Raw genomic sequence first — 24,902 nt, forward strand, 5'->3', positions numbered from 1 at the left:
CAACGCAATCCCCACCGGGATAGATTCTCCATATGAGACGTATTTGCTCTACTGAGGACGATCTTCACATCCAGCTACTGATCGAAGAATGGGATTTAGAGATCGAGGATACAGAAAACGGTGCGTCGAATAAGTCCATTAAAGGGCCCAACGGACTACAAGACCGTCTCTCCTCCAACCGATGTACCGGAAAAGAGGCAGTGACCGGGTGACATTAGTACGCATCACTCCAACACCAGCAGCTACTCCTAACAGATCCGACTTCAGGGAAGCTCTTCACCCCTCATCCAGCGATGATGACACGTAGGACTAGGAATTTGAGAGATATATTGGTCCAGAGTTACCCTCCTCTCATACCGCCTGGGAAGGTCTTTGGATCAAAGGGTCTGATATGGGGCTGTTATCCCTGCGGGAAGTGCATGCTTACCCCAACATGCTACGTCATAAGGATGGCGCCGATCCAGTGACACGGAAATGCTGAGTCCTGGGATGGAAGGTGCTGTGTGCGGAATGGGCATGATGTAACTATATGCCACAAGTACACATTTTCCGGAGTTGGTTCAGTGCGGATATGAATAGGTGACTGGTACAACTCCACCCCTAGACGAAAGCTTGCGCCGAAACGTACGTGGAGGTCGGCGTCATCCTGGTGACCACCATTACTTGGGGTGAGGAACAGATGATGTTTGTAAGAGCCCATTCATGTGAACATGAATCTCGTCCGCGTGCTGCGCATGGAAATAACGCGCAGAACACGGACCCGTTGATTTCATTGCGGCCGTTCACACAACAGGAGTTTTCATGCAGCGAGAGTCGGTTGTGTGAAAGTCTCTGCATGTCCGATATTAGTGAGTTTTTATGCACCAAGTCCCCCAGGGATGTCAATGGGTGCGTGAAAATCACGGACAACACACGGACGCACATCCATGTCCTGTCCGCATCTCACGCATCAATTACACTAGAAAAAAAAAAGTGCTTTGCGAGTGCGTGAAAAACACATTCCCCACGCAAAGCGCACGGATGCAGAACGCACCAGATTTACACACGTTTTTTTACGCAAGTAAATCTGTCACGCTCGTGTACATGTAGCCTAACTTAGACTGCTGGGATTTATTGTTCTTGCACTTTACTTATACATTAGTATGTTATCTTGACAAATAATGTAGTAGATGTTACTTGCAGTCCTATGTAACACCACAGTTAACACAGTGATAGCTCTCTGAGTACAGATGATGTAGTAGATATTACCTGCAGTCCTATGTAACACCACAGTTAACACAGTGATAGCTCTGAGTACAGATAATGTAGTAGATGTCACCTGCAGTCCTATGTAACAACACAGATAACACAGTGATAACTCTCTGAGTACAGATAATGTAGATGTCACCTGCAGTCCTATGTAACACCACAGATAACACAGTGATAACTCTCTGAGTACAGATAATGTAGTAGTGTTACCTGCAGTCCTATGTAACACCACAGATAACATAGTGATAGCTCTCTGAGTACAGATAATGTAGTAGATGTCACCTGCAGTCCTATGTAACACCACAGATAACATAGTGATAGCTCTCTGAGTACAGATAATGTAATACAAGGGGGAGGAAACCTCCAGCTCACCAGCTCGCGTCCTGGCAGTCCTGCTTCGCCCGGATCTCCGCAACGGTCCACGGTAGGCAATAGTACAAAAAGGAAGGATTTGATCCAGCGCTGCAATGATGTGATTTAAAAAGGAACGTATTCCCAATTTTATTGGTATCAAAAAACTTGTTTAAAATGAATGAATGCCATGACTAAGAGCACCAGCCGTGCTCGAAACGCGTAGGCCCATTACACCTACCTAATACTGCCTTGATAATGTAGTAGATGTTACCTGCAGTCCTATGTAACACCACAGATAACACAGTGATAACTCTCTGAGTACAGATAATGTAGTAGTGTTACCTGCAGTCCTATGTAACACCACAGATAACACAGGGATAACTCTCTGAGTACAGATAATGTAGTAGATATTACCTGCAGTCCTATGTAACACCACAGATAACAGTGATAACTCTCGGAGTACAGATAATGTAGTAGATGTTACCTGCAGTCCTATGTAACACCACAGATAACACAGTGATAACTTCCTGAGTACAGATAATGTAGTAGATGTTACCTGCAGTCCTATGTAACACTACAGATAACACAGTGATAACTCTCTGAGTGCAGATAATGTAGTAGATGTTACCTGCAGTCCTATGTAACACCACAGATAACACAGTGATAACTCTCTGATTACAGATAATGTAGTAGATGTTACCTGCAGTCCTATGTAACACCACAGATAACACAGTGATAACTCTCTGAGTAGAGATAATGTAGTAGATGTTACCTGCAGTCCTATGTAACACCACAGATAACACAGTGATAACGCTCTGAGTACAGATAATGTAGCAGATGTTACTTGCAGTCCTATGTAACACCACAGATAACACAGGGATAACTCTCTGAGTACAGATAATGTAGTAGTGTTACCTGCAGTCCTATGTAACACCACAGTTAACACAGTGATAGCTCTGAGTACAGATAATGTAGTAGATGTCACCTGCAGTCCTATGTAACACCACAGATAACACAGTGATAGCTCTCTGAGTACAGATAATGTAGTAGATGTTACCTGCAGTCCTATGTAACACCACAGATAACACAGTGATAACGCTCAGAGTACAGATAATGTAGTAGATGTTACTTGCAGTCCTATGTAACACCACAGATAACACAGGGATAACTCTCTGAGTACAGATAATGTAGTGGATGTTACCTGCAGTCCTATGTAACACCACAGTTAACACAGTGATAGCTCTGAGTACAGATAATGTAGTAGATGTTACCTGCAGTCCTATGTAACACCACAGTTAACACAGTGATAGCTCTGAGTACAGATAATGTAGTAGATGTTACCTGCAGTCCTGTGTAACACCACAGATAACACAGTGATAACGCTCAGAGTACAGATAATGTAGTAGATGTTACTTGCAGTCCTATGTAACACCACAGATAACACAGGGATAACTCTCTGAGTACAGATAATGTAGTAGTGTTACCTGCAGTCCTATGTAACACCACAGATAACACAGTGATAACTCTCTGAGTACAGATATGTAGTAGATGTTACCTGCAGTCCTATGTAACACCACAGATAACACAGTGATAACTCTCTGAGTACAGATAATGTAGTAGATGTTACCTGCAGTCCTATGTAACACCACAGATAACACAGTGATAACTCTCTGAGTACAGATAATGTAGAAGATGTTACCTGCAGTCCTATGTAACACCACAGATAACACAGTGATAACTCTCTGATTACAGATAATGTAGTAGATGTTACTTGCAGTCCTATGTAACACAGTGATATAAATATGAACTGTGCTAAATGACAACCTCAGCTCTGCTACATATTCACACATGGTAAAGGAAGGTTACACCCACACTCCTGTGCTCTGGGCTGAATGGTGGGAGCAGCTGGGGGAGGATCTGAGGGTCGGACAGGAAACAACAACCGGGATGAGGGAGAAAGAGAAAGGAAACAGATCCCAGCTATAGAAGGCAGGAACCCGGCAGCTGCCAACCGGTAATAATACCCATGTATAGCCTGATACCCTATATACATTATACATGTGCTGTGGGGTGGAGTATGGGAGCGGGCGGATGGGGCTGACAGGTGGGGTATTCTATGAAGGGTTGTGGCTGACAGGTAGGGTATGCTATGAGGTGATGGGGCTGACAGGTAGGGTATGCTATGAGGTGATGGGGCTGAGAGGTGGGGTGTGCCATGAGGGGATGGGGCTGACAGGTAGGGTATGCTATGAGGTGATGGGGCTGACAGGTAGGGTATGCTATGAGGTGATGGGGCTGAGAGGTGGGGTGTGCCATGAGGGGATGGGGCTGACAGGTGGGGTATGGGAGCAGGGTGATGGGGCTGACAGGTGGGGTATGCTATGAGGGGATGGGGCTGACAGGTGGGGTATGCTATGAGGTGATGGGGCTGACAGGTGGGGTATGCTATGAGGTGATGGGGCTGACAGGTGGGGTATGCTATGAGGTGATGGGGCTGACAGGTGGGGTATGCTATGAGGTGATGGGGCTGACAGGTGGGGTATGCTATGAGGTGATGGGGCTGACAGGTGGGGTATGCTATGAGGTGATGTGGCTGACAGGTAGGGTATGCTATGAGGTGATGGGGCTGACAGGTGGGGTATGCTATGAGGTGATGGGGCTGAAAGGTGGGGTATGCTATGAGGGGATGGGCTGACAGGTGGGGTATGCTATGAGGTGATGGGGCTGAAAGGTGGGGTATGCTATGAGGTGATGGGGCTGACAGGTGGGGTATGCTATGAGGGGATGGGCTGACAGGTGGGGTATGCTATGAGGTGATGGGGCTGAAAGGTGGGGTATGCTATGAGGTGATGGGGCTGAGAGGTGGGGTATGCTATGAGGGGATGGGGCTGACAGGTGGGGTATGCTATGAGGTGATGGGGCTGACAGGTGGGGTATGCTATGAGGTGATGGGGCTGACAGGTGGGGTATGCTATGAGGTGATGGGGCTGAGAGGTGGGGTGTGCCATGAGGGGATGGGGCTGAGAGGTGGGGTATGCTATGAGGGGATGGGGCTGACAGGTGGGGTATGCTATGAGGGGGGACATATAGAGCTTTCATAGTGGGATTGAGCAGACCAGGTCACAGGCAGGACAGGTAATACCTTGTATACGTATATTACACACCGGTCAGGCTATAAATAATATGTATAATCAGCCGGTCCTCCCTCACTACGGTTACATCCCCGGAGACCGAACAGCTGAAGTTGTGTTGTATTAACCCCTTGTAGGTAGTGCAGGAGGTAAGAATCACCGTCCACTGATCGTAAGAACCGAGGCATCACATAGAACGCAACTCATCTCCGCTCCATGGAGTCAGGAACATTCTATTTTTTTCTAGGATTTGAATTTTTTTCCCCATCTCTTGGTAACTAAAACATCCAGTCAGACAAAGCTGAAGACGGCAAGTAGCGAGCGATGACATAATACATAAAGAAGACACAAAACCCAAAGAGCTGACACTCTACAGTGTGGACCATCTCCTCTCACTAACTAACTGTTCTTACCTCTATCAAGGTGAACTCAGTGCACACATGGCGTCAGGCTGCAGCGAGCTAGAGTCCGCTATTGAGATTTTAGTCCGTAAATTCTACGACTACGCCAAGAAGAAAGGGAAACAGGACAAGATGAACAAGAAGGAATTTAGAGAAATGGTGTCGCAGGAGCTGCCGCACGTCCTGACTGTAAGTATAGAATATAACTACTATAATACTGCTCCTATATACAAGAATATAACTACTATAATACTGCCCCCTATATACAAGAATATAACTACTATAATACTGCCCCCTATATACAAGAATATAACTACTATAATACTGCTCCTATATACAAGAATATAACTACTATAATACTGCCCCCTATATACAAGAATATAACTACTATAATACTGCCCCCTATATACAAGAATATAACTACTATAATACTGCTCCTATATACAAGAATATAACTACTATAATACTGCTCCTATATACAAGAATATAACTACTATAATACTGCCCCCTATATACAAGAATATAACTACTATAATACTGCCCCCTATATACAAGAATATAACTACTATAATACTGCTCCTATATACAAGAATATAACTACTATAATACTGCCCCCTATATACAAGAATATAACTACTATAATACTGCCCCCTATATACAAGAATATAACTACTATAATACTGCTCCTATATACAAGAATATAACTACTATAATACTGCTCCTATATACAAGAATATAACTACTATAATACTGCCCCTATATACAAGAATATAACTACTATAATACTGCTCCTATATACAAGAATATAACTACTATAATACTGCCCCCTATATACAAGAACATAACTACTATAATACTGCTCCTATATACAAGAATATAACTACTATAATACTGCCTCCTATATACAAGAATATAACTACTATAATACTGCTCCCTATAACCAAGAATATAACTACTATAATACTGCCCCCTATATACAAGAATATAACTACTATAATACTGCTCCTATATACAAGAATATAACTACTATAATACTGCTCCTATATACAAGAATATAACTACTATAATACTGCCCCCTATATACAAGAATATAACTACTATAATACTGCTCCTATATACAAGAATATAACTACTATAATACTGCTCCTATATACAAGAATATAACTAATATAATACTGCCCCTATATACAAGAATATAACTACAATAATACTGCCCCCTATATACAAGAATATAACTACTATAATACTGTACCTATATACAAGAATATAACTACTATAATACTGCCCCCTATATACAAGAATATAACTACTATAATACTGCCCTATATACAAGAATATAACTACTATAATACTGCCCCCTATATACAAGAATATAACTACTATAATACTGCCACTATATACAAGAATATAACTACTATAATACTGCCCCTATATACAAGAATATAACTACTATAATACTTCGAAAAAAAGAAAAAAGAAAAATGATCCAGAAATATAACTAGGCACTCTTGGGTTAGATAAAATTTAACATAGTATTTTATTTTTGAATCCAGATAATACCGGCCACATTTAATTTATACATGAATACAAAATTTTCAATTTAAAAAGAGAAATCTCCTGGCCAGGAAAGAAAACATACAATAGAACCTTCAAAACATAGGTGATATTGCCTGATGGATATATAGCATACTATATATGTATAAACAATTTTGAAAGATTTCAAAAAATGAAAAACCGCTGGGTTGTGTTCACACTTGCGGTTTTCAAACATATATATTATTTTTATCACAAAATGGCCAGAGTTCCTATTTGGAGTAGCTGGTAATGAAATTTTTAAAGAAATTCACTTTATGTGTAAGTAACATGACTTTACTCTCAAAATAGGAAAATAGCCTCATGAATTAAAGGAATGTGGTTAACAGCGTGCTTTTTTTCCTTCTCATTAATGAATCCTCAGATCCAAATCAGATTTTATGGTGATAGGAAGTCTTTTCACAGACCTTTGGGTCAATGTGTAGCTCTCATGATATTAGGCTTTGAGGCAAGACATCAACTTTTATAGGTTTTTTACCTTTACCTTCGACATCCAGCAAGTGCCGGGAAACCATGCAGGGAAGCGGTCAGCTCTGAGGTGGAAAATAGCAAATCTCCACAGAAGGAAAGTTCACTTTGTGTGGCCACACATAAATTTCAAAGCCTTCAAATCTCCACCCGACAGTGCAGGATCGCACCCCGGTATATCAGCTGGATAAGGGTACTCCGAGAGGAACAGACCCAATAGAACAGGATCGCACACCGGCAACCAGGTAAATAAAACTTCCAGAGTATGTCTCCTTCCACGTGTGATCTTCAACACTGGACAGGTATTCTCAGGGCAGGGTTTGGACGTCACTACCCGCCCCCGTTAATTAGAACAGCTGACGCGTTTCATCCCTGAACGGGATTTCTTCAGAGCAGTTTGACAGGTACTGCCAAACACACCATATTTATAGTGTCCCAAATTCATTCATTGGTTCAATGATAAAAAACATAATGTTTGAAAGATATTATAGAATAATATATCTAGATCTTTCATGAGATGCCATAATGCTATCCATCTCTCAATTTTGATAACCGACATAGACATTTTTATATTCAAACATGCAATTCCTATATCCATTAAATCACATCCATAAGTATATTCGGTATTTTCAAAGAAAGGGCAATCAGTGGTGTGTCTATACTTTATCAAGATAAGACCAATAACTGAATTTTACATAGGAGTACAATTGCTACCTGAACTCAATTATTAATATAAATTCTTCCGTGAATACGGTTGACTACTAATATCCAGACCCTATGTTGGATTTCTGAAGGAACAAATTTTTCTTCAATAACGGATCCTTTATTAGACCTTCTAAATAAAAGACGCCGAAGTCTGATCGATTTATTAATTTTTTAATTCCCTATACATATACAATATGAAATTCTTATAATACTTCAGGGGAAGCAGGGAGAGAGGACCATCACCTGTTAAGGTATTAGGACCCGGGTCCCCACCACCCCCGAATCAATTTGATTTTAATACAATAAAAATTAGTTTGATAATTTTACTACTAAATTTCATAAAATTATGTATATATGTATAAGACTATGGCACATGATAGAAGCTGTCGAGGGATCCCAAAGGGGGCAGGAAGAGGGATCCAGTGTCCATAGAACAATGGATCCCTAATTCCCACCACCCACGGGGACCAAAACCGCAACTCTCCTCACTACATAGGATTGCAAGAGATGGATATAATCTTCATTTATTTTATATTATTTATCCAATTAATTAATCATTTCATATTGGAAATAAAATTGTTCATACTCATTCCACTAAAAGTAGATTACCAATGTATAAGAAATGGGATATCCAGACCAAAGACACACACTAGGCTTCCAATACGGAAAAGGAGAAAATTCCAAAGGGATACCTTTGATTTTGAGCAGAAACAAATTTTCTCCTTTACAAAAAATAGAGAAAAACAAAACAAAAGTAGATTACGGGTGAGAAGGAATACTTTTATGTCAACAGATGGGGAAACTACAAGTGACCCATCTAGTGACAATGAGATGGGGAAACACATCAGAGTTGAGGAATCACAATCTAAGGTCTCTTTTTTAGGGGACCGAAACAGAGGGAAATTCGGAGAGGAAAGAATAGTAGAGAAAAAAGGAGGACCCAATACAAGACAACGCAGGGGAAGATAGAAAATAATATGAATAATATAATTAATTTAACCGATTTCCCCTTATCAACACACCATATATCTTTATTGAATCGTGGATTGGGTTTTTCACCAGTTATCCCTGGAAAGGAATTTGAGATATGTAAAGACCTTCACCTCTTTCTTAGAAAGATTCTTTTAAGACTCTGGCATGGGGAAAAAAATGAGAGGAATAGTCAAAACGAGAATGTGTCATCACAGTCACAGAGAGAAACAATGGAATTTGGAATGATCCCGAATTTGGAAATGTCGGATCTGAATACTTTAGTGGATTTAAATGAGTTATGGAGGGAAGGTAACACATTGGAGAATACAGATAATTTTGAAGAGTGTCTTACTGATATTATCCCAGAGTATACGGGCTTGCGGAAAAAAAGCAGTACCATGCCAAGTATACACTCTAACAGGTACACACATGCATTTTTGGAGGCCATGCTAAGGGATATTAGTGTCATCGACTGGTCCTCATTTCTGTGTGAGGACAACCTAACTGAAAGGGAACGAAAAGCCCTAAAGGAATTGCAAAATATTGAAAATATTGTAATCAAGCCCAGTGACAAGGGTGGAAATGTTGTCCTCCTCAGAGAGGAGGACTATGTCGGTGAGATTAGAAGACAATTGGAGACGGATACATATTCTCTTTTGAAGGATAACCCACTGAACAATATAGTGGGAACTCTAAATAGAAAATTGACTTTTGCATTGGATGAGGGCCTAATCAATAAAAATGAGTTCCAATATTTGGAGGTAAAAGAACCCCGTATGCCCACTATATATGTGCTTCCCAAGGTGCATAAAAATAGGAATACACCTCCGGGTAGACCTATTATTTCGGGGTGTGATGGTCCAACAGATCACCTTGGGAAATACATAGATGAAAAATTGAAACCCTTTGTCCGTACACTTCCATCCTTTGTATTGGATACAGGGGATCTTCTAAACAAAATTGACAATTTGACTCTTGAGGAAGATTTCATCCTGGTTGGATTGGATGTGGAGTCATTGTATACTTCCATCCCACATGATGTTGGTCTTAAAGCGGCCGCGCATTTTCTGGAGAGGAGAGGAGGAGACTGGGCTCACCAAAATGAATTTATTATTGAAATGTTGGAATTCGTTTTGAATTATAACTGCTTCTCTTTTGATGGCAAATTTTATCGTCAGATTCGTGGAACTGCCATGGGATCCTCTTGTGCTCCATCATATGCCTGCTTACATTTGGGCTGGTGGGAAGAATTTATAGTATACCCACATCCCCTCTTCAGAAAATGCGCCTCTGTTTGGCTTAGATATATGGATGATGTTCTCTTATGTTGGAAGGGACCATTGGATTTGCTAGAAAGCTTTATCGGAGATTTAAATTCCAATAAATTGAATATTCTTTTGACCTTCACTTATAGTGAAGATCACATTAGCTTTTTAGATCTTAATATTCATAGGGAGGGAAATAGATTAAAAACGACCACATATCGGAAACCAACATCAGGTAATACCCTTTTGGCAGCAAGTAGCCATCACTTTCCCTCTCAAATTAAGGGGATCCCGATAAGCGAATTTCTTCGAATTCGCCGTAACTGTACTGATTTCAGGGACTTCAAAAGCGAAGCACACGATCTATCTTCTCGCTTTGAAGATAGGGGATACTCCAAAAAAATGATCAAGAAAGGATACAATAGGGCATCTAGGCAGAATAGAGAGGAAATTCTCAAAAGAGGTAAAAAAGATAACAGTGATAATAGAGTCAGATTCATTTCGAGGTATGGGTCCCATTGGAACATACTTCGGAATTTGATGATTAAAAACTGGCCACATTTAACTTTGGACAAAAGAATCAACTCAATAGTGGGGAATGTACCGAGTATGGTTCCCAGAAAGGCCCCCACGCTGAGGAATATGTTGGTGAGTTCTGAGTTCAAGAGAAGGACCCCAGACAATGAGAAATGGCTACAGAAACGTCCAAAAGGAATGTTCATGTGTGGCTCTTGTAGATGTTGCAAGTATGTGTTAAAATCAGATACCTTTCTTGACAGTGAACATAAAAGGGAATTCAAAGTCTATAATTTTATTAATTGCCGCTCAGCCATGGTCGTTTACTCTATTATCTGCCCATGTGGGAAACAATACATTGGGAAAACAAAACGAGAATTACATATTCGTATTAGCGAACACATTCGGGACATTACCAAGGGTGAAATGACAAATCCTTTAGCTGCACACTTCAAAACGTATCATGCCCAATCACCAACTGGCTTAAAATTCATGGGGATTTATCAATTATTTCAAGACAGAAGGGGAGGTGATCTCAACCGAACACTCCTCCAGAAAGAAACTATGTGGATTTACACACTGGGAACCTTGAATCCTAGGGGACTAAATAATGAAATAAAATTTAATATGTTCCTTTGAATAGATGGGAGCCAAGAGGCTGTTTTGTCTCCTAGCTTTGTATTCCCTTCTCATCTCTCGGTATTTTGGAGTTACCTAGTATTAGATAAAAACAATACTTTATGGATGAGTGTTGGATCAAAAAATGGGACCCTAATTATTTCATCCTTGGAGAAAGACTTAGTAAAATTGAGTGTGAAATTTTTGGATCAGATAATTCTTTTTCCCTTGGAAGCCTAGTGTGTGTCTTTGGTCTGGATATCCCATTTCTTATACATTGGTAATCTACTTTTAGTGGAATGAGTATGAACAATTTTATTTCCAATATGAAATGATTAATTAATTGGATAAATAATATAAAATAAATGAAGATTATATCCATCTCTTGCAATCCTATGTAGTGAGGAGAGTTGCGGTTTTGGTCCCCGTGGGTGGTGGGAATTAGGGATCCATTGTTCTATGGACACTGGATCCCTCTTCCTGCCCCCTTTGGGATCCCTCGACAGCTTCTATCATGTGCCATAGTCTTATACATATATACATAATTTTATGAAATTTAGTAGTAAAATTATCAAACTAATTTTTATTGTATTAAAATCAAATTGATTCGGGGGTGGTGGGGACCCGGGTCCTAATACCTTAACAGGTGATGGTCCTCTCTCCCTGCTTCCCCTGAAGTATTATAAGAATTTCAAATCGTATATGTATAGGGAATTAAAAAATTAATAAATCGATCAGACTTCGGCGTCTTTTATTTAGAAGGTCTAATAAAGGATCCGTTATTGAAGAAAAATTTGTTCCTTCAGAAATCCAACATAGGGTCTGGATATTAGTAGTCAACCGTATTCACGGAAGAATTTATATTAATAATTGAGTTCAGGTAGCAATTGTACTCCTATGTAAAATTCAGTTATTGGTCTTATCTTGATAAAGTATAGACACACCACTGATTGCCCTTTCTTTGAAAATACCGAATATACTTATGGATGTGATTTAATGGATATAGGAATTGCATGTTTGAATATAAAAATGTCTATGTCGGTTATCAAAATTGAGAGATGGATAGCATTATGGCATCTCATGAAAGATCTAGATATATTATTCTATAATATCTTTCAAACATTATGTTTTTTATCATTGAACCAATGAATGAATTTGGGACACTATAAATATGGTGTGTTTGGCAGTACCTGTCAAACTGCTCTGAAGAAATCCCGTTCAGGGATGAAACGCGTCAGCTGTTCTAATTAACGGGGGCGGGTAGTGACGTCCAAACCCTGCCCTGAGAATACCTGTCCAGTGTTGAAGATCACACGTGGAAGGAGACATACTCTGGAAGTTTTATTTACCTGGTTGCCGGTGTGCGATCCTGTTCTATTGGGTCTGTTCCTCTCGGAGTGCCCTTATCCAGCTGATATACCGGGGTGCGATCCTGCATTGTCGGGTGGAGATTTGAAGGCTTTGAAATTTATGTGTGGCCACACAAAGTGAACTTTCCTTCTGTGGAGATTTGCTATTTTCCACCTCAGAGCTGACCGCCTCCCTGCATGGTTTCCCGGCACTTGCTGGATGTCGAAGGTAAAGGTAAAAAACCTATAAAAGTTGATGTCTTGCCTCAAAGCCTAATATCATGAGAGCTACACATTGACCCAAAGGTCTGTGAAAAGACTTCCTATCACCATAAAATCTGATTTGGATCTGAGGATTCATTAATGAGAAGGAAAAAAAGCACGCTGTTAACCACATTCCTTTAATTCATGAGGCTATTTTCCTATTTTGAGAGTAAAGTCATGTTACTTACATATAAAGTGAATTTCTTTAAAAATTTCATTACCAGCTACTCCAAATAGGAACTCTGGCCATTTTGTGATAAAAATAATATATATGTTTGAAAACCGCAAGTGTGAACACAACCCAGCGGTTTTTCATTTTTTGAAATCTTTCAAAATTGTTTATACATATATAGTATGCTATATATCCATCAGGCAATATCACCTATGTTTTGAAGGTTCTATTGTATGTTTTCTTTCCTGGCCAGGAGATTTCTCTTTTTAAATTGAAAATTTTGTATTCATGTATAAATTAAATGTTACCGGTATTATCTGGATTCAAAAATAAAATACTATGTTAAATTTTATCTAACCCAAGAGTGCCTAGTTATATTTCTGGATCATTTTTCTTTTTTCTTTTTTTCTATTATCTTTATCAGGAATGGCACCATGCTATATTATATTGCAATTTTGGGTTTGTTAGGTATGGTTTGGTTATAACCACATATTTTTTTTATATACTATAATACTTCCCCTATATACAAGAATATAACTACTATAATACTGTTCCTATATACAAGAATATAACTACTATAATACTGCCCCCTATATACAAGAATATAACTACTATAATACTGCCTCCCTATATACAAGAATATAACTACTATAATACTGCTCCTATATACAAGAATATAACTACTATAATACTGCTCCTATATACAAGAATATAACTACTATAATACTGCTCCTATATACAAGAATATAACTACTATAATACTGCCCCTATATACAAGAATATAACTACTATAATACTTCCCCTATATACAAGAATATAACTACTATAATACTGTTCCTATATACAAGAATATAACTACTATAATACTGCCCCTATATACAAGAATATACCTACTATAATACTGCTCCTATATACAAGAATATAACTACTATAATACTGCCACTATATACAAGAATATAACTACTATAATACTGCCCCTATATACAAGACTATAACTACTATAATACTGCTCCTATATACAAGAATATAACTACTATAATACTACCCCTATATACAAGAATATAACTACTATAATACTGCCCCTATATACAAGAATATACCTACTATAATACTGCCTCCTATATACAAGAATATAACTACTATAATACTGCCTCCTATATACAAGAATATAACTACTATAATACTGCCCCTATATACAAGAATATAACTACTATAATATTGCCCCCTATATACAAGAATATAACTACTATAATACTGCTCGTATATACAAGAATATAACTACTATAATACTGCCCTATATACAAGAATATAACTACTATAATACTGCTCCTATATACAAGAATATATCTACTATAATACTGCCCCCTATATACAAGAATATAACTACTATAATACTGCCCCCTATATACAAGAATATAACTACTATAATACTGCCCCCTATATACAAGAATATAACTACTGTAATACTGCCCCTTATATACAAGAATATAACTACTATAATACTGCCCCCTATATACAAGAATATAACTACTATAATACTGCCCCTATATACAAGAATATAACTACTGTAATACTGCCCCTTATATACAAGAATATAACTACTATAATACTGCCCCCTATATACAAGAATATAACTACTATAATACTACCTCCTATATACAAGAATATAACTACTATAATACTGCCCCTATCTACAAGAATATAACTACTATAATACTGCCCCCTATATACAAGAATATAACTACTATAATACTGCCCCTATCTACAAGAATATAACTACTATAATACTGCTCCTATATACAAGAATATAACTACTATAATACTGCTCCTATATACAAGAATATAACTACTATAATACTGCCTCCTATATACAAGAATATAACTACTATAATACTGCCCCTATATACAAGAATATAACTACTATAATACTGCCCCTATATACAAGAATATAACTACTACAATACTGCTCCTATATACAAGAATATAACTACTATAATACTGCTCCTATATACAAGAATATAACTACTATAATACTGCCCCCTATATACAAGAATATAACTACTATAATACTGCTCCTATATACAAGAATATAACTACTATAATACTGCCTCCTATATACAAGAATATAACTACTATAATACTGCCCCCTATATACAAGAATATAACTACTATAATACAGCCCCTATATACAAGAATATAACTACTATAATACTGCCCCTATATACAAGAATATAACTACTATATTACTGTCCCCTATATACAAGAATATAACTACTATAATACTGCTCCTATATACAAGAATATAACTACTATAATACTGCTCCTATATACAAGAATATAACTACTATAATACTGCCTCCTATATACAAGAATATAACTACTATAATACTGTCCCCTATATACAAGAATATAACTACTATAATACTGCCCCCTATATACAAGAATATAACTACTATAATACTGCTCCTATATACAAGAATATAACTACTATAAGGCTATGTTCACACGGAGTATTTTGGGGGAGGAATATCTGCCTCAAAATTCCGTTTGGAACTTTGAGGCAGATATTCCTCTCCCTGCACGCCGATTTTCGCGGCAATTATCGCGCCGTTTTTCGCCCGCGGCCATTGAGCGCCGCGGGCATAAAACAGCGAGAAATACGCTTTCTCCTGCCTCCCATTGAAGTCAATGGGAGGTCGGAGGCGGAAGCGCCCGAAGATAGGGCATGTCGCTTCTTTTTCCCGCGAGGCAGTTTTACTACTCGCGGGAAAAAGACGCCGACGCCTCCCATTGAAATCAATGGGAGGCGTTCTCTGGCCGTTTCTGCCGAGTTTTGCGACGCGGTTTCCGCGTCAAAAAACTCTGCAAAATACCCCGTGTGAACATAGCCTAATACTGCCCCCTATATACAAGAATATAACTACTATAATACTGCCCCTTATATACAAGAATATAACTACTATAATACTGCCTCCTATATACAAGAATATAACTACTATAATACTGCTCCTATATACAAGAATATAACTACTATAATACTGCCCCTATATACAAGAATATAACTACTATAATACTGTCCCTATATACAAGAATATAACTACTGTAATACTGCCCCCTATATACAAGAATATAACTACTATAATACTGCTCCTATATACAAGAATATAACTACTATAATACTGTCCCTATATACAAGAATATAACTACTATAATACTGCCCCTATATACAAGAATATAACTACTATAATACTGCCCCTGTATACAAGAATGTAACTACTATAATACTGCCCCCTATATACAAGAATGTAACTACTATAATACTGCCCCCTATATACAAGAATATAACTACTATAATACTGCTCCTATATACAAGAATATAACTACTATAATACTGCTCCTATATACAAGAATATAACTACTATAATACTGCCCCCTATATACAAGAACATAACTACTATAATACTGCCCCCTATATACAAGAATATAACTACTATAATACTGCTCCTATATACAAGAATATAACTACTATAATACTGCCTCCTATATACAAGAATATAACTACTATAATACTGCCCCTATATACAAGAATATAACTACTATAATACTGCCCCCTATATACAAGAATATAACTACTATAATACTGCCTCTATATACAAGAATATAACTACTATAATACTGCTCCTATATACAAGAATATAACTACTATAATACTGCCCCCTATATACAAGAATATAACTACTATAATACTGCCCCCTATATACAAGAATATAACTACTATAATACTGCCCCTATATACAAGAATATAACTACTATAATACTGCCCCTGTATACAAGAATGTAACTACTATAATACTGCCCCCTATATACAAGAATGTAACTACTATAATACTGCCCCCTATATACAAGAATATAACTACTATAATACTGCCCCCTATATACAAGAATATAACTACTATAATACTGCCCCTATATACAAGAATATAACTACTATAATACTGCTCCTATATACAAGAATATAACTACTATAATACTGCCTCCTATATACAAGAATATAACTACTATAATACTGCTCCTATATATAATAATATAACTACTATAATACTGCTCTCTATATACAAGAATATAACTACTATAATACTGCCCCTATATACAAGAATATAACTACTATAATACTGCCTCCTATATACAAGAATATAACTACTATAATACTGCTCCTATATACAAGAATATAACTACTATAATACTACCCCCTATATACAAGAATATAACTACTATAATACTGCTCGTATATACAAGAATATAACTACTATAATACTGCTCCTATATACAAGAATATAACTACTATAATACTGCCCCCTATATACAAGAATATAACTACTATAATACTGCCTCCTATATACAAGAATATAACTACTATAATACTGCCTCCTATATACAAGAATATAACTACTATAATACTGCCCCCTATATACAAGAATATAACTACTATAATACTGCCTCCTATATACAAGAATATAACTACTATAATACTGCCCCTGTATACAAGAATATAACTACTATAATACTGCCTCCTATATACAAGAATATAACTACTATAATACTGCCCCTGTATACAAGAATATAACTACTATAATACTGCCCCCTATATACAAGAATATAACTACTATAATACTGCACCCTATATACAAGAATATAACTACTATAATACTGCCCCCTATATACAAGAATATAACTACTATAATACTGCCCCTTATATACAAGAGTATAACTACTATAATACTGCCCCTATATACAAGAATATAACTACTATAATACTGCCCCTATATACAAGAATATAACTACTATAATACTGCTCCTATATACAAGAATATAACTACTATAATACTGCCTCCTATATACAAGAATATAACTACTATAATACTGCTCCTATATATAATAATATAACTACTATAATACTGCTCTCTATATACAAGAATATAACTACTATAATACTGCCCCTATATACAAGAATATAACTACTATAATACTGCCCCCTATATACAAGAATATAACTACTATAATACTGCCTCCTATATACAAGAATATAACTACTATAATACTGCTCCTATATACAAGAATATAACTACTATAATACTACCCCCTATATACAAGAATATAACTACTATAATACTGCTCGTATATACAAGAATATAACTACTATAATACTGCTCCTATATACAAGAATATAACTACTATAATACTGCCCCCTATATACAAGAATATAACTACTATAATACTGCCTCCTATATACAAGAATATAACTACTATAATACTGCCTCCTATATACAAGAATATAACTACTATAATACTGCCCCCTATATACAAGAATATAACTACTATAAGGGCATGACCACACGTGGCGGATTTCCTCCGCAACTGTCCGCATCAATGCCGCACAGAATCTGCGTTGCAGATTCTGCAGCGGATCTGCACAAAATGTGCAGAAAATTGATGCGGACTGGCCGCTGCGGACTGCAGGAAAAGTGCTTCTCTTCTCCCTATTCAGTGCAGGATAGAGAGAAGGGACAGCACTTTCCCTAGTGAAAGTCAAAGAAATTCATACTTACCGGCCGTTGTCTTGGTGACGCGTCCCTCTTTCGGCATCCGGCCCGACCTCCCTGGATGACGCTCCAGTCCATGTGACCGCTGCAGCCTGTGCTTGGCCTGTGATTGGCTGCAGCCGTCACTTACACTGAAACGTCATCCTGGGAGGCCGGACTGGAGACAGACGCAGGGAGTTCTCGGTAAGTATGAACTTATATGTTTTTTTACAGATACATGTATATTGAGATCGGTAGTCACTGTCCCGGGTGCAGAAACAGTTACTGCCGATCGCGTAACTCTTTCAGCACCCTGGACAGTGACTATTTACAGACGTCTCCTAGCAACGCTCCCGTCATTACGGGAGCCCCATTGACTTCCTCAGTCTGGCTGTAGACCTAGAAATACATAGGTCCAGCCAGAATGAAGAAATGTCATGGTAGTAAAAACAATACGCTCCGCAGCACACATAAGATCTGCGGACTTCATTGCGGAATTTTGACTCTCCATTGAAGTCAATGGAGAAATTCCGCCATGAGTCCGCAACCAGTCCGCCACTGCTCCGCAACAGACAGAGCATGCTGCGGACACCAAATTCCGCTCCGCAGCCTATGCTCCGCAGCGGAATTGTACGCATCGTGTAAACGAACACTGCTAAATTAAAGTGAAAGTCAATGGAGAAACGGCTCCGCTGCGGATTAACGCTGCGGAGTGTCCGCAGCGGAATTTAAGTGAAATTCCGCTATGTGTGAACCCGCCCTAATACTGCCTCCTATATACAAGAATATAACTACTATAATACTGCCCCTGTATACAAGAATATAACTACAATAATACTGCCCTCTATATACAAGAATATCACTACTATAATACTGCCCCCTATATACAAGAATATAACTACTATAATACTGCCCCTGTATACAAGAATATAACTACTATAATACTGCCTCCTATATACAAGAATATAACTACTATAATACTGCCCCTGTATACAAGAATATAACTACTATAATACTGCCCCCTATATACAAGAATATAACTACTATAATACTGCCCCTGTATACAAGAATATAACTACTATAATACTGCCCCCTATATACAAGAATATAACTACTATAATACTGCACCTATATACAAGAATATAACTACTATAATACTGCTTCTATATACAAGAATATAACTACTATAATACTGCTCCTATATACAAGAATATAACTACTATAATACTGCCTCCTATATACAAGAATATAACTACTATAATACTGCCCCCTATATACAAGAATATAACTACTATAATACTGCCCCTATATACAAGAATATAACTACTATAATACTGCTCCCTATATACAAGAATATAACTACTATAATACTGCTCCATATATACAAGAATATAACTACTATAATACTGCCCCCTATATACAAGAATATAACTACTATAATACTGCTTCTATATACAAGAATATAACGACTATAATACTGCTCCTATATACAAGAATATAACTACTATAATACTGCCTCCTATATACAAGAATATAACTACTATAATATTGCCCCCTATATACAAGAATATAACTACTATAATACTGCCCCTATATACAAGAATATAACTACTATAATACTGCCCCTATATACAAGAATATAACTACTATAATACTGCCCCCTATATACAAGAATATAACTACTATAATACTGCCTCTATATACAAGAATATAACTACTATAATACTGCTCCTATATACAAGAATATAACTACTATAATACTGCCCCCTATATACAAGAATATAACTACTATAATACTGCCCCCTATATACAAGAATATAACTACTATAATACTGCCCCTATATACAAGAATATAACTACTATAATACTGCCCCTGTATACAAGAATGTAACTACTATAATACTGCCCCCTATATACAAGAATGTAACTACTATAATACTGCCCCCTATATACAAGAATATAACTACTATAATACTGCCCCCTATATACAAGAATATAACTACTATAATACTGCCCCTATATACAAGAATATAACTACTATAATACTGCTCCTATATACAAGAATATAACTACTATAATACTGCCTCCTATATACAAGAATATAACTACTATAATACTGCCCCTATATACAAGAATATACCTACTATAATACTGCCTCCTATATACAAGAATATAACTACTATAATACTGCCTCCTATATACAAGAATATAACTACTATAATACTGCCCCTATATACAAGAATATAACTACTATAATATTGCCCCCTATATACAAGAATATAACTACTATAATACTGCTCGTATATACAAGAATATAACTACTATAATACTGCCCTATATACAAGAATATAACTACTATAATACTGCTCCTATATACAAGAATATAACTACTATAATACTGCCCCCTATATACAAGAATATAACTACTATAATACTGCCTCCTATATACAAGAATATAACTACTATAATACTGCCTCCTATATACAAGAATATAACTACTATAATACTGCCCCCTATATACAAGAATATAACTACTATAATACTGCCTCCTATATACAAGAATATAACTACTATAATACTGCCCCTGTATACAAGAATATAACTACTGTAATACTGCCCCTTATATACAAGAATATAACTACTATAATACTGCCCCCTATATACAAGAATATAACTACTATAATACTACCTCCTATATACAAGAATATAACTACTATAATACTGCCTCCTATATACAAGAATATAACTACTATAATACTGCCCCTGTATACAAGAATATAACTACTATAATACTGCCCCCTATATACAAGAATATAACTACTATAATACTGCTCCTATATACAAGAATATAACTACTATAATACTGCCCCCTATATACAAGAATATAACTACTATAATACTGCACCCATATACAAGAATATAACTACTATAATACTGCTCCTATATACAAGAATATAACTACTATAATACTGCCCCCTATATACAAGAATATAACTACTATAATACTGCCCCTTATATACAAGAGTATAACTACTATAATACTGCCCCTATATACAAGAATATAACTACTATAATACTGCCCCTATATACAAGAATATAACTACTATAATACTGCTCCTATATACAAGAATATAACTACTATAATACTGCCTCCTATATACAAGAATATAACTACTATAATACTGCTCCTATATATAATAATATAACTACTATAATACTGCTCTCTATATACAAGAATATAACTACTATAATACTGCCCCTATATACAAGAATATAACTACTATAATACTGCCCCCTATATACAAGAATATAACTACTATAATACTGCCTCCTATATACAAGAATATAACTACTATAATACTGCTCCTATATACAAGAATATAACTACTATAATACTACCCCCTATATACAAGAATATAACTACTATAATACTGCTCGTATATACAAGAATATAACTACTATAATACTGCTCCTATATACAAGAATATAACTACTATAATACTGCCCCCTATATACAAGAATATAACTACTATAATACTGCCTCCTATATACAAGAATATAACTACTATAATACTGCCTCCTATATACAAGAATATAACTACTATAATACTGCCCCCTATATACAAGAATATAACTACTATAATACTGCCTCCTATATACAAGAATATAACTACTATAATACTGCCCCTGTATACAAGAATATAACTACAATAATACTGCCCTCTATATACAAGAATATCACTACTATAATACTGCCCCCTATATACAAGAATATAACTACTATAATACTGCCCCTGTATACAAGAATATAACTACTATAATACTGCCTCCTATATACAAGAATATAACTACTATAATACTGCCCCTGTATACAAGAATATAACTACTATAATACTGCCCCCTATATACAAGAATATAACTACTATAATACTGCCCCTGTATACAAGAATATAACTACTATAATACTGCCCCCTATATACAAGAATATAACTACTATAATACTGCACCTATATACAAGAATATAACTACTATAATACTGCTTCTATATACAAGAATATAACTACTATAATACTGCTCCTATATACAAGAATATAACTACTATAATACTGCCTCCTATATACAAGAATATAACTACTATAATACTGCCCCCTATATACAAGAATATAACTACTATAATACTGCCCCCTATATACAAGAATATAACTACTATAATACTGCCCCTATATACAAGAATATAACTACTATAATACTGCTCCCTATATACAAGAATATAACTACTATAATACTGCTCCATATATACAAGAATATAACTACTATAATACTGCCCCCTATATACAAGAATATAACTACTATAATACTGCTTCTATATACAAGAATATAACGACTATAATACTGCTCCTATATACAAGAATATAACTACTATAATACTGCCTCCTATATACAAGAATATAACTACTATAATATTGCCCCCTATATACAAGAATATAACTACTATAATACTGCCCCTATATACAAGAATATAACTACTATAATACTGCCCCTATATACAAGAATATAACTACTATAATACTGCCCCCTATATACAAGAATATAACTACTATAATACTGCTCCTATATACAAGAATATAACTACTATAATACTGCTCCTATATACAAGAATATAACTACTATAATACTGCCCCTATATACAAGAATATAACGACTATAATAGTGCTCCTATATACAAGAATATAACTACTATAATACTGCCCCTATATACAAGAATATAACTACTATAATACTGCTCCCTATATACAAGAATATAACTACTATAATACTGCCCCTATATACAAGAATATAACTACTATAATACTGCCTCCTATATACAAGAATATAACTACTATAATACTGCCCCTATATACAAGAATATAACTACTATAATACTGCCCCCTATATCCTGTTAGTCCTGGTGATCCCGCCCCCACTTGCTGATTGACAGCTCTTCCTGTATAACATCTCTTACAGGGTCAGTCTTCTATATGTTGAGTTCTGGGGTCTTCGGGACTCAGACTTCCCTCCTGGCAGCAGTTGAGCAGCTTTTTATATGAAATTATTGAATAAACTACAGAGAAATATATATCCGGCAGCTCAGCCCCTCCCCCTCTATTCTTTGCTGCTTTCCGATATGGGACAGATTCGCGGTAAACTTAGAATAATGGCGGCATTAGCTGAATGTGGTTTGGAGATTCTCCTCCTCGCTCAATATTTTTCTTTTCACGTTTTCTTTCTCTCCAGAACACGCAGAACAAGGAGGCAGCAAACAAGTTGATCCAGTCCTTAGATTTGGACGAGGACGGGAAGATCAGTTTTGACGAGTACTGGACATTGATAGGAGAAATTGCCCGGAAGTTGAGCCTACAGATGGCGATGCAGTGCCAAGAGCGACCCTGAAGACGCCACCTGTCATCCTCTGCACGTCCAGCAGGGGGAGACCACAGACAGGAGCCACGTAATACTGGAAAGCACTGACTGCGCAATGTCGTACCCATCAAACTCCCAGAATCCTTCAGTCATTGAGACATTTGTTTTGTGTTATCTGAGCCAAGGAACAAATGTTAAGTCACGACATGGCAGCTGTTACACGTGTGGTCGCCATTGTCGTACCCGTCATCTGTCAGTGCACAATGGAAATCATATCCTTTGTGGGTTCCAAACCCTCCCTAATCCTTGTTACTGGGTGGGAGACGCATTGGGTATTCATTCCCCTCAGGAGATGATGGGAGTTATCAATATGCTGAAATAATGTTTAATGATCCTGTGATGTAAAGTTCTGTATTTCCACTGATGTGTGACCGCGATCCATGTGTCCGCGTGATGGCTCCTGTATATCTGACTGTATGAATTGTGGTATTAGAGCCAAAGGACAGCGCCACCTTGTGGTTAAATTATAAAAGATGGAATAACATGTAAATATACGTTCAACATATACATTGAATTATAAATAAAAAATTAATGTTGTAAACGGGGTGGTGCTAATGTTCTCATCTTAATGCAATTCCATGTTATTGCCACTTGGCGGTGCTAGTGTTCTTATGTAAATATAATTGGTATAGTGTATTATATGTCCTTACCACTAGGGGTGCTAATGTTCCTAAAATAATTTGATCAGTATAATGTATTTTATGTTCTCACCACCAGATGGTGCTAATGTTCGAAGCTTAATTTATTATTTATTTCTGTTGCTTATATGACGCCGACATATTGCACAGCGCTGTACAGAAGTTGTCA

At 36.7% G+C, this 24,902-nt stretch overlaps 1 protein-coding gene across 1 annotated transcript; it reads left to right on the plus strand.

Annotated features, from left to right (window-relative positions):
* Window positions 1–3,511: 3,511 nt before the first annotated feature.
* Window positions 3,512–24,640, plus strand: LOC142664282 (protein S100-A16-like). The gene is made up of 3 exons (XM_075843305.1): window positions 3,512–3,616; window positions 5,157–5,323; window positions 23,910–24,640. The coding sequence occupies exons 2-3, from the start codon at window positions 5,174–5,176 to the stop codon at window positions 24,063–24,065; spliced, it is 306 nt and encodes a 101-aa protein (XP_075699420.1). The 5' UTR covers window positions 3,512–3,616; window positions 5,157–5,173; the 3' UTR covers window positions 24,066–24,640.
* The last annotated feature ends 262 nt before the right edge of the window (window positions 24,641–24,902 follow it).

Source organism: Rhinoderma darwinii, chromosome 12 (assembly GCF_050947455.1).
Source record: "Rhinoderma darwinii isolate aRhiDar2 chromosome 12, aRhiDar2.hap1, whole genome shotgun sequence".
Lineage (NCBI taxonomy): Eukaryota > Metazoa > Chordata > Amphibia > Anura > Rhinodermatidae > Rhinoderma > Rhinoderma darwinii.